This window comes from Anser anser (genome assembly GCF_964211835.1).
Source record: "Anser anser genome assembly, chromosome: 17".
In the NCBI taxonomy this organism is placed as follows: domain Eukaryota; kingdom Metazoa; phylum Chordata; class Aves; order Anseriformes; family Anatidae; genus Anser; species Anser anser.
This window is the reverse complement of record NC_139738.1, coordinates 6,497,321-6,514,687: the sequence shown is the minus strand read 5'-3', so window position 1 is coordinate 6,514,687 and position 17,367 is coordinate 6,497,321. Positions and strand designations below refer to the sequence as shown.

The window sequence follows — 17,367 nt, the reverse complement described above, 5'->3', positions numbered from 1 at the left end:
CCCGTATGGGCTCAGTCCTAACCCCTGCGTGGGGCTGGGGTCAGCCCGAGCCTCCCTGTATGGGCTCAGTCCTAACCCCTGTGTGGGGCTGGGGTCAGCCCAAGCCTCCTGTATGGGCTCAGTCCTGGCCCCTTTTGTGATGTGGGGCTGGGGTCAGCCCGAGCCTCCTGTATGGGCTCAGTCCTGGCCCCTGTGTGGGGCTGGGGTCAGCCCAAGCCTCCTGTATGGGCTCAGTCCTGGCCCCTGTGTGGGGCTGGGGTCAGCCCGAGCCTCCTGTATGGGCTCAATCCTGGCCCCTGTGTGGGGCTGGGGTCAGCCCGAGCCTCCTGTATGGGCTCAATCCTGGCCCCTGTGTGGGGCTGGGGTCAGCCCAAGCCTCCTGTATGGGCTCAGTCCTAACCCCTGTGTGGGGCTGGAGTCAGTCTGAGCCTCCCGTATGGGCTGGGTCCTAACCCCTGCGTGAGGCTGGGGTCAGCCTGAGCCTCCTGTATGGGCTCAGTCCTAACCGCTGTGTGGGGCTGGGGTCAGCCCGAGCCTCCCTGTGTGGGCTCAGTCCTGGCCCCTTTTGTAATGTGGGGCTGGGGTCAGCCCGAGCCGCCTGTATGGGCTCAGTCCTAACCCCTGTGTGGGGCTGGGGTCAGCCCGAGCCTCCTGTATGGGCTCAGTCTTGGCCCCTTTTGTGATGTGGGGCTGGGGTCATCCCGAGCCTCATGCATGGGCAGGGTCCTGGTCCCCTCTGTGATGTGGGGCTGGGGTCAGGGCCTGCCTCACTGCATGGTGCGGGGACCAGCCCCATGGCATGGCACCGGCAGCCAGCCCTGCCCTGCTGCGTTTTGTAGGGCCCGGCGCTATGCCACGATATGGGGCCGGGGCCGGGACCTGCCCTGCTGCGTGAGGTGGGGTCCCTCAGGCAGGCGAGCCCTTCTCCCGGGTCCTGGGGAGCAGCTGCTGGAGCTGCTGACGATGCAAGTTTTTACAGCTTGGGGGTCGTTTATTTTGTCCTGGAGCTGCTGAGCCTCCCTAGGCCGTGACTGGAAGGTTTTTCCCCACAGGCAGGGAGGTGCAGAGTTGGGGTTCTGAGTCCCTTTGGGAACCGAGGCTTGGGGCAGAGCAGGGGCTGTGACATTTGCAGGGGAACTACAGCTCTTCCTGCCCCTGAAACGGGGGTGCAAGGCAGAAAACCAAGGTTGTAGCGTGAGTCTGACTTTTCCAATGTTGGCACATTAGCGACACAAGGCCTGGCCCTTCGCACAGCCCTCTGTGATTTTTTCCTTCCAGATAAATCCGGGGAAGTCCCTCTCGTCCCTGTCTACGCAGGTGCCCTGCAGCGTCTCCGTGTCACCGAAGCCTCCTCTGGACACCGAGCGGAGGGGCTGGGGAACCTGTGCTGTGCTCCCGGTGCGTGAGAGGCCCTCGGGTGGGTCGCACAGCTCGCCCAGCAAGGTAAATAAACCTGCCTCAGCTACGTTTGTTGGTATGAATCTGGGGATTTTTCCCAACATATGTTCTTTTCTCTGGCAGAGACAAAAGCCATAGTAAGCAAACATTGAGCCGGCAGCCGGCTACGTGGGCTGCTCTGCGGCTGATTTATTTGTCTGATCAGAACAGTAAATTCTCCAGCTTCGGGGCTGAAGTCAGCCTCCGGGGAAGGGAGAAGACTCGGCTGGGGTCTGCTTGTAGAGTTGGTGGCCGAGGTGGTTCGTTAGGGATGCTGTCGGTCTGGTCAGCCATCCTACAAGAAGGATTTGTGCTGGCAAACCTCATCCCTGCTGCATGTCCCCTCCTTGGGGAGCCGTGCAGCCCCATCCCCAGCAGAGGTGCGTCCCCAGTGCCTCGGTTTCCCCTTGACCATTTTCCCTGTTTTTAAGCACCAGCCGCCCCGTGTGGCGCTGGTGTCCGGCACGAGCACATCCTGCTGGAACATCCTCGCTTGTGGGGCGGCCCCATGGGTGTCCCGCGTGCCCCACGGCAGCGAGCAGGGGGAGAGGAGCCCCGTGCTGGGGCTGCAGGCTGGGCTGGGGGGCTTTGATTTCCCCCATAAGGGAAGCAGACGAGCAAGGTGCCGTTTCCCTTCCTGGTGGGCTCCGTGCTCGTCCTTCATCCCTTCCCCATGCCCCCCGGGAGCGGGAGGGGGCTGCGGGAGGGAGGCGGTGTGCGTGGAGGGCGATTGTCATGGTTACCTTCCCCGACAGACACAAATGGCTCCAGCTAACCATGGGCACCCACAGGGCTCCGCCAAGGCTGCGTCCACCCAGCCGCGCACCGGGGGCAGCCGGCGAGCCGGGAACGAGCCTCGGCGTGCTCGCACGTGTGTGTCCGTCTGGGTAAGCCCGGTCCCCATCCGCACCCCACCGAGCCCCAGTGGGTGGCAGGGAGGGAGAGGGTCAGGGTTATTTTTTGGGGGGGGGGGGCCGCCGAGGTGGCCGCTGTGCGGCTCCCCCCACCCCGAGCCCTGGCGCGCCGTCTCTCCCTCCCGTGCTCGCTCTCCCTCCTCATCTCCTGTCTCTCTCCGTGCCTTTCAGAGACAAAAGCAGGGCTGAAGCAGTGCCGGCCGCCTCCGAGAGCCCTCCGGCCGCCTTCCCGGCCCCCCCAGCCCAGCTGCAGGAGCTTGCAGGAGGGGGGGGGAAGTTGCTCCAGCCCCCCCCCAGCCACCCACCCACCCCCTCTCCCAAGGAAAGGTAAGGAAAAGAAAGCAGATGATGCTCTCCACTTGCTCCTGCACCTTTTTGGCAGGCCGGGCTGGCTGTGGGGGGGTTGGTTTGGGGCGGGGGTGCGGGCTGCTGCTTCGCCAGGTGGTGCACAACCCCGGCACAAAGCCGCTCTGTCGACAGATCCCTGTCACAATATTTTTCCGCAGGCGACAAGCCCACACTTGGCAAAGCTGCTGCTTCCCTACGTCGTCCCTTTCTCAGCTGGTTGGGGAGCCCCTGACCGTGTCCCCCCCCCCCTCCCCTGGCTCCCCAAAACGATGCCCCCCCGTCGATGGGGCTGTCCTCTTGCTGCAGGCAGGGGGCGAGGGAAGGGGGCTGGATGGTGGTGCTGCAGTGCTGGGGGGTGACAGTCTTATCCCCTCCTGGGCAGGAGGGGGGAGATGACACGCTGCTTTGGGGGAAGAGGGGACCGAGCCCATCCCAGTGACCTCGGTGGCTTGGGGGGGCCCTCTGCTCCCCCCACGTGAAGGCTTGCAGCACCAGGGGTTGGTGTGCGTGCTCGGCCGGGCAGCTCTGTGCTGGGACGAGGAGGAGGATGGAGCAGGGCTGCTCCTTGGCCATGTCTGCATCCCCTGCCCGGCGCTGGCAGCCTGTCCCCGTGGCTTCCCTCTGACTCGGCCGGCTTCGTCAGAAGGAGCAAGGGGGGCTTGAAAAGTTTGCTCGCAGGTGAGGTGCGATGGTAACACCCAAAATATGCCCCGCCGCCCTCCCCCTTGCCCCTGCTGGCTGGAGGGGTAACAGCCCCTGCTTTTGGAGGTGCTCCCAGAGCAGGGGTGCGAGTGACAGCTCCAGGAACCCAAATCCAGCCCCAGGACCTGGGGCAAGACCTACGGCACAGCCCCTGCTAGGGGGACAGTCCGCACCCCCTGAAATCCGTCCCTGGGGATGTGAAGACAACCTTGGGGCGCCCTTTGGGGCCAGACCAGCCTCTCCAAGGGGGCAGAAATCCACTCCAGCTGGGAGCGAAGGTGCAGGGGGGGGCAGCAGCAGAAGTTTTGCTGTTTTTTTCAGGGCAGGCAGGGAGTCAAGCACTTGTGTTTTGAGGCTGCAGAGGGCAGGGCGATGCCCGGAGCTGGGAAAGGCTCCGGCACGGACAGCACCGCTCGCGTTCTCGGGGTGCATTCTGGAAGCAATCGTGGTCCTCCCTCAAGCTTCGGCCCTGAGCCTGATACCACTGCTGTTCAGATCCCAAAAAGCTCTGGAAGTGCAGGGGTTTGGTCATTTTGGCTCTGCAGGCAGGTGGGGTGTTGCTTTCCCAGTGTGGCTGCCGGGAACCTTCCCGAGATGCTGCCGGGGTTCCCACACCGCAGCGCTGGGGCCGGGCTGCAGTGCAACAGGCGCTCCCGTGCACGTCTCCGCAAAGCACGCCGACTGTACCCCGCCTGGCGAGCCACTGGATGTCAGTGTTGATTGATACAAATGAAGCCGAAGCAATATCTGTTTTTTTCTTTTTTTTCACCCGGTTGCACAACAACAGGCACCCTCCGAGCGGGATGGATTTCGGTGGGACCTGGTGGTGACGTTGCCGGGGTGCGAGCAGAGCTGCTCCCAAAACCCTGCTCCCAAAACCCTGCTCCCAAAATCCCCTTTGGGGAGAGGCACGGGCTGAGAGCTCAGCACCGAGGCTCGCAGGTCCCCGTGGGGCTGTAGTACCGGCGTGAGATGTCTGCGGGGAATTACCAAGAGGGTTCCTTCTCCCCGGCAGATAATGTGGGGCGGGGTGGGGGGGAAGCAAGAAGGAGGAAAAGTCGGGGGTTTGTTGTGGCACGGAATGAAAGCACAGCTTGTAGCCAAATGGCAGAGGGCTTTCCGGCCAGCTGGGGCCAAGGGGATGTTTTCTGCCTGTTTAGGAGACCGACACCGAGGATGGGGCGAGAGCGAGATCCCCGAGGGGACAGCTGGCCTGTGCTCGGCTTCCCGAGCAGACGCCGGCACAAGTGGCTGCGTTCTCACCTCTCCCCCCTCCCTCCTCACCCTCAGTCACCTTTTGGACACCAGTGCCCAGGCGAGGTCGTGCTGTGGGTTTTATCCCAGCAGCCGCACGCAGCTCCAGGTCTGCTGTGGGTGCTGGGGACCCCGTGGTCCCTTTCTGGGTGGTGGCACTGCCGGGACCGCGGCGCTCTTTTGGGGGCCGGGCTACCTGCATGCAGCAGTCATGGTTTTCTTCTCTCCTCAATGCGTGAAAACACACCTTAGAAGAGCATTTTTCTGCCTCTGCCTTTAGTACACCTGCTCCAGAGCCAGGTTTTTTGGGGGCACCAAAGCGCTTAGGGGCACAGATAGCACCCGAGCAGCCCTGAGGAGCTCTCCGGGCTTCACACCCTGCTTCCAGGCACATAATTGCCCTTTACCCGAGCTTAAAATCCAGCTCCCGGCCTGCCCGTAGCGATCACACCCGCGCTGTGCAGCAGAGCCCCGCTCTCTCCGCGCGTCACAGCGGCCGTCCTCCGACGTCGGCGCAGCAGCAGCAGCAGCGCCGGCCCCGTGCGTGGCGCACCGAATTCGGCCGGGCTGAGCTCCCAGCTCATTACCAGCACAGCTCCCTCCCCTGCGGCCAAGGAAAGATCATTTGCAAAGCAAGGGGAAAATAAAGCCTGCCGGGGCCTGAGCGTGGCCGGCCGAGTGACGACTGACGTCCAAAGCCCTGCGCTGCTGCTCCCCTGGCGGGCAGGATTACGGGCACGGCTGGCTTTGCTGATGCAGCGAGCGCAGGGCGGCCGCACCGATCCGTCCTGCTGAGGCCGGGCCAGCGGCTGTGATGCCGCAGCAAGCAGCATCCGAGGCTGGGAGGATGCGGGGCTGCTCCTCACGGCCAGCAGCAATTGCTGGGGAGCGAGGGTGCTGCCAGCTGGGAGCTTGGGGTGGGCTCCTGGGGGGCGCAGGGGGTGCCCTGGGGGTCCCCATGCCCGCTCCCTCCTCTCCCTGCTCCATGCTGTAGTCACTGAATGGTGTCGGTTCCTCCAGCCCTGTCCTGGGGCAGGGAAAAGGGCTCAGCAGGGCAAGCCAGAGCTCCCTGGAGCCCTCCCCATCCTTTGGGGCAGTTTTGGGGCAGGGCTCCGGGTCACCTGGGGCCGGAGCTGGCACCCCGGCCCTTGGGGAGAGGAGCTGGCACCGAGAAAAGCTGCTGGGAGGGGGCCGAAACGGGCTTGGCAGGAGCGGCCGCTGTGCATCCGAATGTCTCTGCTAAGCCAGGATGGGTCGCCCTGTGCAGGGGATGGGGAGGGCAGAGCCTTCCCCGAGGGGAACGTGTCCCTTGGGGGATGAGGAGAGCCTGGAAGGCCACAGCTAACCCCTTGTGCCTCCGCTCCAGCCGTAGCTGGGGGCTGGCGAGGCGTGCCGCTCGCCGCCACGATGTCCTGCTGCTGCCTGGCCCTGCATCCCCCATCGCTGTCTTACGGGGTCTCACCTCCATCCCCACCTCTGCCAGCAGGGCCGTCACCCCGGGTCCTGTCCCACGGGGATCTCTCCTGCCCTCTGTCCTGCCCACAGGGCCGCGAGTACCCCGGGGACCACTAGCAAGACTGCTGCAAGGAGCAAGCAAGGAAAGCAGCGGGCACAGAAGGGCTGCCGAAGACTCCAGGAGGTGGCGGGGACGTGCAAGTCCCCCGGGGCTCCTCCTTGCGTCCCCCAGCTCGCCACCGGGCGCCCCGTGACCGCCGGGGAAGATGCCGGGGCTGATCAACCGCAGCACCCGGCGCCCGCTGCCGCTCGCCGCCTCCGAGGTGACCTCGTGCGTCAGCGGCTACGCCTGCGGGATGACGGCCTCGCTCGCCTACCGCAACCCGGAGGCGCAGCCATGTGAAGGCAAGTTTCCGCACTGGGTTTGGGAGCACGCTGCTTCGGGGGCTGCCTCCCCTTGGTCGAGTCCTCGGGGGTTGTGAACGCGAGGTTGCGCGGGTCTAAGGGGCGCGTTCGTAGCAGCAAGGGCGCGCTGCTGGCTCACCTTGGTGCCCACCGGGATCCCCAGGTCCTTTTTGGCCAGCCCATTTCCCAGCCCGTCCTGGTGCCCGGGGTTGTTCCTCTGTTCCTTCCTTCCCCTGCTGAACTCCTTGAGGCTCTCACCAGCCCCATTTCTCCACCCGCTGAGGTGGCAGCAGCACGCCCCTCTGCCACCGCTGCCGCTGGGAAAAACCCATGTGGGGAGCGCAGGGCGGGGGGAAGCAGCCCCCTGCGGTGGGTCTGGGTGAGGGCTTGCGGGGCTAAAACCCCGCTGGCCGGCAGGGCTCTTTGTCTTCCCCCTGGATGAGCACACAACCGTGGTCGGGTTCGAGGCAGCAGTGTGCCGGCGCGCCGTCACCGTGCAAATCAAGGACAAGGCCAAGATCGACGCCGCCTATTTCGACGGCTGCGGCCACCCCGACGGACGAGCTCACGACAGGAGCGGTGAGAGGGTTTTGGGGGAGCATGGGGAAGGAAAGATGAAGAAGTGTTGAAAAGATGAGGCTCTGGGTCTCGCGTCCTTATGGTGTCTGCCAAAAGGGACGGCCCCATCCCTCTTGGAAAGCGCTGTTGCTGCTGGACAGCCAAAAGGGCGATGCAAAGGGCCAGGGGTTGGGCTCTCTAGAGGAATCTCTGCAGCAGAGGTTGCTTTGAGAGTGCGGCCCAGGGCTGGGGTGGTGGCGGAGGCCTGCGGAGGAGCAGTTTCTGTGGCTGACACTGTGTCTCGTGGCGTGGCCATCTCTGCAGGAAGGATTGTGATGGACGAGGACTTGGAGAGAATTGCATTTGTGGCTAGCCTGGGCACAATTCCTCCCCTGGAAAGCGTCTCCGTCTTCATCAGCACCTCCTCGGAGCTGCAGACGCTGCCCAGCGGGGCCGTGAGGGTCCTCCTGCCAGCCGTGTGTGTCCCCAGGGTCCCGCAGCCCAGCTCGGAGAGCACCAGCACCCTTCCTGGCCACCAGCTCCGGACGTACGAAGCCAGGGGATGGGACTGGGGAGCAGGGGGGGAACGGGAGGCAACACCCCAGAGCAGACGGGCTGCAGACGTGCAGTCCCTGGGGACGCAGCACGCGTGCCCAGCATTAACCGGGGCTCGTCTCACCCGCAGAGCCAAGCCCTGCTGCGGATCGGGGAGCCCGGAGCAGGGCAGCAGCTTCTGCCTGGCCCAGCTGCTGGAGAGCGAGGCCACCAACCCCTCCGGGTACGAGTTCAGCTTCCACCTGGAGATCCGGGGGCCGTGCTTGCTGGCAGGTAGGGCGTGCTGCGGGGCTCTCGTCGCCTCTGGGCAATGCCTACCCTCGTCATCTCCCTCCTGGCGTGGGGTCCTCTGGTCCTCCCCAACCACCCCGCGGTTCCCCCGGGCAGGCGTCGAGAGCCCCACGCACAAGATCCGCGCGGACGCCGACCCCTCGGCTCGCTCGGCGAGGAGCATCGTCATCACGCTGGCCGACAAGCACACCTTCGACAGGCCCGTGGAGATCCTGATCCACCCCAGCGGTAGGTGGGCTCTGCTTTCCCTCCGCTGCCGCAGCCCCTTCCTAGAGCCCTGTCCCGTAGCGCTGGTGTCGGGGCCAGGGGCTCTCCGTGAGATAATCCCGGACCCTCTCGGGGCTGCCCCTGTATCTTTGCAGTTGGGGGTGTCTGTGTTTCTTGCCAAGCTGACGTTTGGCTCAAGTGGTTCTGCATTTCCAGAGCCCCACATGCCTCACGTCTTAATGGAAGAAGGCGATATGACACCCGCGGAGTACGAACGACACCTGAAGGGGAAGAACGATTTCATTAAAGGCACCAAGAAGGACCCCAGTGCCGAGAAAAAGGTGAGAGGCACGAGCTGCCGAGCCTCAGCCCGGGCTTTCCTTGGCACTGGAGCTGCGCAAGAAAACGCTTGCTTTGCTTGCTTGCATCACGCCGGTCCAATAACTGCAGCATCCTCCCTCGGAGAGGGGTTGGTGTGGAGGAAGAGGGGAAAATTCTGCGTTGCTTCTGATAAACCGAGTGTGGAAGAAGCTCTGAGATGGTTATTGTGTGTGTAATTAGTGCTATTCTAGCACAGCGTAATTAGGTAGGTGCATTATTATAGCATTAAGGGTATTATTGCAGTGACATAGAATAAAATATTCTTTTAATTGCTCGGTAAATGTTTACCCTTTCTGGATGGCTGTCAGAAAGATAGAAGCGATCGGGCTTGGAATAATGAGCTCAACCGGAGACAAAGGTAGCAGAAACTTCTCTTTGTTCTGTTGACGAGCAAATGGAGAAATGTCTGCTCTGGGATTTCTGCCTCCTCTCCTGGCAGCTCTGACGCGCTGAGTGACAGCTCCGCACCCCGAGCTGCTGCACCGGCGTGCCGGGGCTGAGCGGAGAGGAGGGGACCGGGGGAACCGTCCGAGTTTACGGGGTGGGGGTCTCCCCCAGCGCTCGTTTCCCCGAGAGATGCATCGCCCGCCTGCCCTGCTCCCTTCCCCTGGGCTTCCTCTCGCAGCGCGGCGCAGGGATGAGGACGGCGCTCGCTCCGCACGGCGGGCGCCTCCTCTAATTGCCTCGGCTGTGCGGCAGGTGGAACGAAATGAAACTCCCACGCTCGGGCTCGGATGGCTCCCTAATTATTTCTGTGCCTTTAGCATGTCAAATTGGTTTTTGGGGGGGATCATTCCGGAGATGTTTCCCCGCAGGAAGCCCCCCTCTGTGCCCCAGGCTCCCCCCTCCTGGAAAGAAGCCTTCCTCCCTAAACGCCTCGGGGTAGATTTCGGGTGAGAACCAACGCTACTCAGCGGGTGCCACCCGGCACCTCTTGCCTTCAGCGAGTTAGCCCAGAAATTTCGGCAGTAAAGGGTCGTTCGTTTCCATCCCTCGGGTAGCTATGCAGAAGCCTTGGGTGCCCATCAGCTGGCAGGATGGTGGGGAGGAGCGCACGCGGGCATCGCTCTCGGCCGCAGGATCTGGTTAGTCCCCGTCACACGGGGATTTTGTGTCCTGGATCCCCCAGGAGCATCCCGGGGAGCGCTGCAGTTGGGCCCAGGGGCACAGCTCCACGCCTGGGCAGGGTTCCCAGTCTGAAATCGGATGGACATCCATGCTGGGAAAGATCCTGACGAAAATAACATTGAGCGCAGGAAAAGGGGAACAGAGCACACCCTTCCAGCTCCCGGTGGCAGGTTCATTTATTTCCCGAAGCTCGAGAGGGAAATGCAGGAGAAAACCAGCCCTTTGGGGTCTGGTTTCTTCTCGTGAAATCAGCAAGAACCGTCAGGCTCTGAAAGCAAGGAAAAAGGCAAAAAAAAAAGGCAAGGAAAAGCCTGCGGGGCCGGGGCAGCTCGCTGCACGGCCTCCTGTAGCCCTGTGGAGCCGGGGGAGCAGGTGGGGCGCGACGGAGCCACCTGGAAACCACGGCGGGTGGCAAAACCAGCTCGAGAGGGTTTGTCCTGGTTTAATTTTATCACATCTCCAATGGAGATTGATCCTTGAAATAAAAGCAGACACAATGCAGAAAGCCATCAGAGCTGTGCGCGGCGCAGAGACGTGCGTCGTGTGGGCTCCTATTGAAATTCTGTCCTGAGTGACGGGTTGGGCTCTCTGAAGCGCTTCAGTTCCTACAAAGGGAAGCGGTGGAGGGAGCGGGCAGGAGCAGCAGCAGGGCAGAGGTGGCAGGAAGGAAGCGAAGCGGCCAGCGCGGCGTGCTGAGTGCCGCGTCCTGCGCTTTGTCATCGAGTGGCCGTGCACAAAGCCTTGGGTAGCTCTGCGCCTCGTGTCACGCCAAGTGGTGCTAACGAACTGTGTTATCCGAGGGAAATAATGACGATTTAAGAATCATTTTGGCGAGGTGTTTTCATCACCGGGGCCAGAACGAGCATCTCCGTCTGTAGGCACGCTGTGAATCCCCTCCAGGTGGAACGGGGCGGCAGGATGCTGCCCCCGCTGCCTTCCCTCTCCTTCTTCCCTGCAGACCGAGATCATCAGGAAGCGCCTGAACAAGGACATCCCCCACCACCCTGTCGTCATGCTGAACTTCTGCCCGGACCTGCGGACGGCCCAGGCGGACCTCCGCAAAGCCCCCGGCGAGTTTATCTTCCTCGTCGACCGCAGTAGGAGCATGGGCGGCGTGAGCATCGACCGCGTCAAGGTACCGCGCGGGACGGGAGGCGCCTGTGCGATGTCAGCGAGGGTTGTCAATGCTGATGAGCCTTCATTAAGAGGGAATGGGGGGTAATTATACGCCGTGGCTTTCGTCATCGTGACCGTGCTGCTCGTTAGGTACCTGCAGTGACGCTTGCTGCCCCTGCTCCTCTCCTTCCCGTCCGTGAACCAAACAAAAATATATTTCCCTCTCCCTCTTGCTGCTTTCCCATCTCCTGTGACCCTTTTCCATCTCTGCCCGTGCCCGGGGCCTGGCCGCTGCCCCAGTGGGAAACCTCTGGAGAAGAGCAAAGGATGCTTCGGGGCTTTGCGCCGGTCTTAGGAGACGTGTCGCTGATGGGCAGCGCACCTGGAGAAGTTGTTAGAGCACGAGGCACCCCTCTCTCAAACACCGCTTATCTCCTGCAGCCTGGTGGAGGGTTGTGAGCGGTGTGCTGAGCGCTCTGGGTAAAAAAGGGGCCACGGAAAGGCTTTGCCATGGTGTTCTGGGGGCCTGAATTTCCCCCAGAGCCGCCACACTGGATTCCCTTGCCCAGAGCCAGCCAACAGCAGTCTCCCCGTGGCCGCTGGGTGGTTGCGCTGGGCTGAATCCCATGGAGGGGAACGGGGGCACCGCGCCTTGTCCAGCGGCTGCAGGGCCATCCCGGCAGCCATCTCCCACTTCTGGGACCCGGCTCGGCTCTGGGCCACTGCTCATGGGATCTAGAGAGGTTCCTACACCGGTGGCTGTTTCATTATCCTTAGCCCTTAACGCGCTTCGGGGGCAGGCTGCTGTCCGCCAGTGTCCGCCAGCTGGCACATCTCGGGGAGCAGCTCTGGCAAAAGCTCTCTTTGGGAAGTTCCCCTTGATTTTCGGGGCCAGCTGAGCCCCGATACCTTAAAACATTGCACCCTCCTGAGCAGGTGCAGGGGCAGGCTTCCCCTTGGGGCTCCGATTGCAGCCAGGGCTGTCCCGCTCACCCCCATCCCTAACACGGGCGACTGCCGGATTTGGGGTACGAAAGTGCCCCCCCCAAAAAAGTGTCCCCAGTGCCACCGCGTCCCCACCTCCGGCAGCAGCTCTGCCCGCAGCCGGAGGCGGGTGGCGGGGAGCATCTCGAAGCCATCTCCCTCCCCATCCGCCTCTCGTTTCCATGGGAACTTGCCGAGGATGGCAAAAAGGAGCAAAAAGGAGCGTGCGGTGCCATCGCAGGCGGCGGGGAGCCCGAGGGGGGCTGCGGGGGGTCCTCTGGGAAGCCCTGGCTGTGCCCTGTCCCGGCGTTATCTCCGCGGTGGCTTTCCTGGTGCCGCATGGGGTCCCCCCCCCCCTTTTTCCTTCACCACGTTTCAGAGCCTGGGAATCAGGAGGTGTCTCTGCTCCAGGCCAGGCTTCTGCCTTCTGGCTCGCTGCGTGGCCTGGGTGCGGGCCTCTGGTCCGTCCCCGGGGGATTTGGAGACACTGCGGGGACAGAGCCCCCGTCCAGGTCAGCAGAAATGACGGGGGTGGGAGGTTCAGGGCGTCCCCTTCCGTGTGGGGCAGCGGGACCGGGCTCTTATCAGGGGGAGAAGAGGTGGTGCATGCGTTGGCACCGGCCAGGCTGGCAAAGTAACTGGGAATTGACTTCTCCGAAGGCAAACATCTCTCCGTATTGAGCGGCGGTATTGATACCGAGTGCAACGGGATCAGGATCAATATTTACCACAAGAAGCAATAAATCCTTCTGCTCGCTCAAACAGAAGGCAGGCTTTGGTAGCCCACTTTGGGAAGTGCTTCAACAGAAATATTTGGAAATCTGCTTTTTTTGTTGTTGTTTATTTTTGTGTGTTTTTATATATTTTTATTTTTTTTTTTAATCCTTGCAACGAGTTCCAAGGCGGGGATGTCAGCGCTGAGATTTGCAGGAGCCAGCACCCCCGGAGCCTGCCGGGAAGCGGTGATATAAATACATCCTCGTAGGTTTGAGCTAACAGCTTGGTGTAAAGTCCTCGGGAGCCTGCTAAAGGGCAGCAGCCCCGCTCACGTACATTACCTCGCGGCTCTGCCGCGTGGCTGCGTCTCCGCGGGGCCAGCCCGGACCCCGTGGCCGAGAGGAGGCCGCCCTCGCCTGCGTGACCTTGGCAGCTCCTCTCCCAGGGCTGGCTCGAGGGTTTCTGCTGCCCTCGGCAGAAGTCTGCCTTGATCAGCACATAAACAGCGAGCGCAGAGGCGCTCCCAGCGCTGCCAGCACTTTGCTTTTGGATCGTCCTCCCTCTTCTGCAGCGCTGAGTGCCGGAGCTGCCCTGCAAAGCTCCCGGGGGAGCTGCCTGGCAGCGGTGCTCCGTCCACAGCCACCACGCACCTCTGAGACCGCGCTGGTGGCCCCTTACATAAAAGCCCAGGACTAGGCAAGTTAGGTAACAGCTTCTGGCGAAGAGAAGTGCTTGAAGCAGCCCTTCCCTGTTATTTCAATCGGTGCCAGCTACGAGAGAGTTGGGGCTGGGGGAGGCTTTTCCTTTTGTGTAGCTTTGGGCTGTCTGTTTGCTCCTGCGGGTTCGGGCACGGCGATGCGTTGCGTCGCGGCTCTCTGTTTCACACCCCGCTTCTCATCCACCAGCTTGGTGCTGCAGTGCTGCACCGCAAGCACGGCTTCCATCAGTTAAAAAAAAAAAAAAAAATAGATTTTGCTCCACTCTTCAAAAGCTCCCCCTTCCCCTTGCTGCTTTGGACCCAAATATCATTAAGGAGCTCGCAAAAGAGCAGACTAGCATGCGGTGCTTCCTCAGTGCAGGGAATCACGTGCAAGGAGCTGTCTTTGCATCAAATGCAGGTGGGAGAAGGGCGTGGGCGAAGGCAGGGTGGAAAGAGTCGTGGTGTGCCTGACCCCTCTGCTTTTGCTCCCCCCCCCAGGACGCCCTGTTGGTCCTCCTCAAGAGCCTGATGCCCACGTGCCTCTTCAACATCGTTGGCTTCGGCTCCACTTTCAAGACGCTTTTCCCTGCCAGCAGGAGCTACTGCGAGGTGGGTGACGGGCTGGGCGAGGTGCTGGGGGGCGCTGGCCTCTCGAGGCTGCTGCCTCCGCTGCTCCTTTCGCAGGAGAGCCTGGCCGTCGCCTGCGAGAGCATCAGGAGGATCCGGGCTGACATGGGCGGCACCAACATCTTGTCGCCTCTGAAGTGGGTCGTGCGGCAGCCGATCCCCAGGGGCCACCCCCGGCTGCTCTTCCTGCTGACGGACGGGGCCGTGGGCGACACCGGGAAGGTCCTCGAGCTGCTGAGGAACCACTCCTCCTCCACCAGGTACGGCGCTCGCCGCCACGCGGGCAAAAAGCCTGGTGTGAGCAGGGTGGGCTGCTACTCGAGCCCAGGGGGCCGCGGGTCTCCGTCGCACAGATATCCCTGCGTCAGAAATAGAGGCAGGAGAGCGGGCTGCTGCGAGCCATGGGAGAACCTCAAAGGGTTTGGAACAGATCCCAGAAGTTCAGATGCTTTTTAAACAATCAAAAGCGGGATAATTGGGCTGACGACTTCACAGGCTCTTGTCGGATGCTTCCTGCTAGGAGAGATTGACACACGAACAATCTTCCTTGCCGCTTTTTTTTTTTTTTTTTTAAAGCACATCTGGGTCCAGACCCAGCTGCTTCCAGGATGGGGCTGCACAGAATTGAATAGGCTGAAAAAGAGCGGTGGGAGAAGCAGCAAATTTGCTCCTAGCCTGTTCCCCAGCCCTGACGGTCTGGTTTCTCCTCCGTCTCCTTAAGGGAGATGAAACATGAGAAAAATGCAAGAAAAGCCTTACTCCTCTCCCGTCCCTCAGAGCTCAGGGCTGATCAGGGAAGCGGCTCTGTCCTATTTTTTTTCCTATATGGAGGGATTGTCAGGGGTACAGGACTACCCACCCCTCACTCCTGGAGGTGTGCCAGCGAGCTGGGCACAGCCAGTGCTGGAGCTGGGGCTTGGGCGGCCCCGCAGGGCACCGCACAGCGCGTGGCTGAGTCGTGCCCGGCCTCCGAAGGAGATCAGAGCCCCGTGTAAGAGGGTGCGAATCTCCGTAAGACCTGCAGCCATCTGGAGATTAAAACCTCCAGAAGAAAAGCCCCTGCTGCAGACGCAGGTTGCTGCCGAAGGTGTTTTCCTCCCCGCGCTGCTCCCAGCCCGGGCCGTACGCTGCGCCCTGCCTGTCCCGAGCCCCCGGGCTGCCTCCGCGCCCCCCGCATCCCGCTGCCTCCCCGCGGGGTTTTGCCTGAAAGCCAACCCCGACTCGCTGAGTGCGGAGCAAGGGCAGCCACCCTGCCCGGCTGGTTCCCCTTTCCTTGAGAAAACGTTTAGTTTAATTGCGAGCAGAGATAATTGCCAGGTCTTTAATGCTGCTGACCACAGGCGCTCAGCAGGGAGAGGAGCTGACTGGGCAGCTTGCTCGCACTCAGGGAGAAGGCGGGGGGGGATCCTGCAAATGAGGGTCGCAGCCGAAAAAACCTTGGAGCCCTGCTCGGGCAGAGAGGCCAGCAGGGAAATTGGGAACCTCTCGATGTGCCTGACGCTCTCTGTCCTCCTGCAGGTGCTACAGCTTCGGCATCGGGCCCAACGCCTGCAGGAGGCTGGTGCAGGGGCTGGCCGCCGTGTCCAGGGGCACCGCCGAGTTCCTGGCCGAGGGCGAGCGGCTGCAGCCCAAGGTACGGCCGCCCTCCCTGCTGCGGGGAGATGGGGAGGGCAGGGCCAGCAGCAAGCCCCCCACGGCCAGCAGCGTGTCCCCCAGGGCCAGCAGCATGTCCCCCAGGGCCAGCAGCGTGCCCCCCAGGGCCACCGCATCGCTCTCCGACACTGCCGTGCGTGCAGCGAGGGGGAGGCAGCGGCTCAGCAGCCGGTCCCGCTCCCTCTCCCGGTGCTGCCTTCGCGACTCCCACTCGGCGGCAGGTGGGTGAGCGGGAGGGGATGAAAGAGCAGCCTCATCTCCGGCTGTCGGAGGGAGTGGGAGCCTGTTTACCCCGCGCGGGGAAGGGGAGAGGCGATAGCCTCAATACGGCAGCTCCGGCTTCAAAGGTAGCTGCTGTCGCAGGCGCAGGCAAGGGCAGGAGAGCCGGCATCAAAGCAGCCAATTAGTTTTGAAGTCAGGCTCGGCCCTCGCGCTGCTCAGGCAAGAAGTACCTGGGGTTGGAGGGAGGGGAACGCGCGGCGATGGCTTTGCCTATTAAGCCAGCTTTAAAGCAAACGAGGGAGCTTCATTTCCACTCTCCCTGTGAAGACCGGGGCCGGTGACTCAGATGTGCCGTAAGAACAGCCCTTCGCGGGCTCTGTCCCCTGGTAAAAGCACGGTGTCATCTGCCAAGTGACCAAACCCCAAGGGAATCGGGTCTTAAGCTCCTAAATATCTTTAAAAAGCTGCCTCCTGCGTTCTTCGTCTCAAAAGGGCCTCAGCAGCCCACCCCTTCTGCAGGAACCTGTAGCACACAGAACAGCATCAGCATTTCTGATGTAAATTAAAAACAAAAACAGTGAAGAGAGGTTTTTTTGCCATTGTTTTTTGTTGTTTGTTTTTAATAGAGCTATTAATAAAGAGCTTTGCGGGCTGTGCAGCTTGGTGCCTTCAGCAGTCTGAGGCATCAATTAATAGCTGTATAAACCACAGCCTGGTGCGTCTCCCAGAGCCTGTGAACAAGCAGTGGGGACACCAGGGAATGGTTAAGATGCTCTGCCTGGAAAGCTGGTGCTAACCCCTGCTGGTGTGCAGGAAAATGCCCGTGGGCTCCCTGCTGGGTCTGCCCGTGAGATGTTCACAGGTTTGGGCTCTCTCCTGGGTCAGGGCATGGGGCTGGCCAGGGGCTGTCGGAGACCCCCGCGCCTTTCGGGGTGCTCTGCGGAAGCACGGGAGGGTCAGCAGCAGGACCAGGCACCGCCACGGCACGCACAACCCTGGCTTTCCATGTGACTGCTCTTCTCTGCTTCCCCAGATGATCAGGTCGCTGAAGAAGGCGATGGCGCCGGTCCTGAGCGACGTGTCCGTGGAGTGGGTCTTTCCCGAAAGCACCGAGGTCTTGGTCTCCCCGGTGAGCACCAGCTGCCTCTTCCCCGGTGACCGCCTGGTTGGCTACGGCGTCGTCTGCGACACCTCGCTGTACCTCTCCACCCCCCGATCGGTGAGTCTGCCCACAACCCGGGGGCTTTTTTTTTGTTTTCCTTTTTCTTTTTCCCCCCTTGCAAACCTGCGGCCGTGACTGCTCGTGGCTCGCCGGCTGGGAAGGGAAGCAGCAGGTGAGCCACTGGGGAGCCCGACGGGTGGCCAAGGGGGGTGGAAAGGGGCGAAAAGGGCGCCAGGGTGCAAACCCATCTGAGGGCTGCAGCCCTGGGACCTGCTTCTCCGCTCTCCCCAGGACAAGAGGCGGCGGTACAGCATGATGCGCTCCCAGGAGTCGAGCAGCTCAGTTTTCTTGCACTCCCAGGAAGATGGAGCCAGCACGGAGAGCTGGAGCTACCCGGAGGGGTGCTGCCCGGCCGAGCGTACCCCGGATCAGCTGGCGGTGGGCAGGGATCCCGGCGGAGAATCGGACACGGACACCGGTCAGGTTTTCCGCTGTGCAAACGTGGGGGTGATGCCCCTGTCTCCCTAACCAGCTTTCCTCTCTGCTCTGCC

At 62.2% G+C, this 17,367-nt stretch overlaps 1 protein-coding gene across 3 annotated transcripts in view; it reads left to right on the top strand.

The window, feature by feature from the left end:
• Positions 1–32: 32 nt before the first annotated feature.
• Positions 33–17,367, top strand: part of VWA5B1 (von Willebrand factor A domain containing 5B1) — a 34,705-nt gene continuing 17,370 nt past the window's right edge. The window contains exons 1-14 of one of the 3 annotated variants that reach the window (XM_083803038.1): positions 33–1,443; positions 2,193–2,678; positions 6,201–6,515; positions 6,933–7,094; positions 7,398–7,620; positions 7,759–7,901; positions 8,016–8,147; positions 8,343–8,467; positions 10,594–10,770; positions 13,651–13,761; positions 13,837–14,039; positions 15,298–15,412; positions 16,688–16,873; positions 17,108–17,294. In XM_083803038.1, coding sequence (XP_083659164.1) covers positions 6,377–6,515; positions 6,933–7,094; positions 7,398–7,620; positions 7,759–7,901; positions 8,016–8,147; positions 8,343–8,467; positions 10,594–10,770; positions 13,651–13,761; positions 13,837–14,039; positions 15,298–15,412; positions 16,688–16,873; positions 17,108–17,294 — 1,903 coding nt within the window. In that variant the 5' untranslated portion in view covers positions 33–1,443; positions 2,193–2,678; positions 6,201–6,376. Of the gene's footprint in view, positions 1,444–2,192; positions 2,679–6,200; positions 6,516–6,932; positions 7,095–7,397; positions 7,621–7,758; positions 7,902–8,015; positions 8,148–8,342; positions 8,468–10,593; positions 10,771–10,858; positions 12,248–13,650; positions 14,040–15,297; positions 15,413–16,687; positions 16,874–17,107; positions 17,295–17,367 lie in introns of those variants that run through there. The other 2 variants (XM_083803040.1, XM_083803039.1) reach the window with 2 other exon arrangements.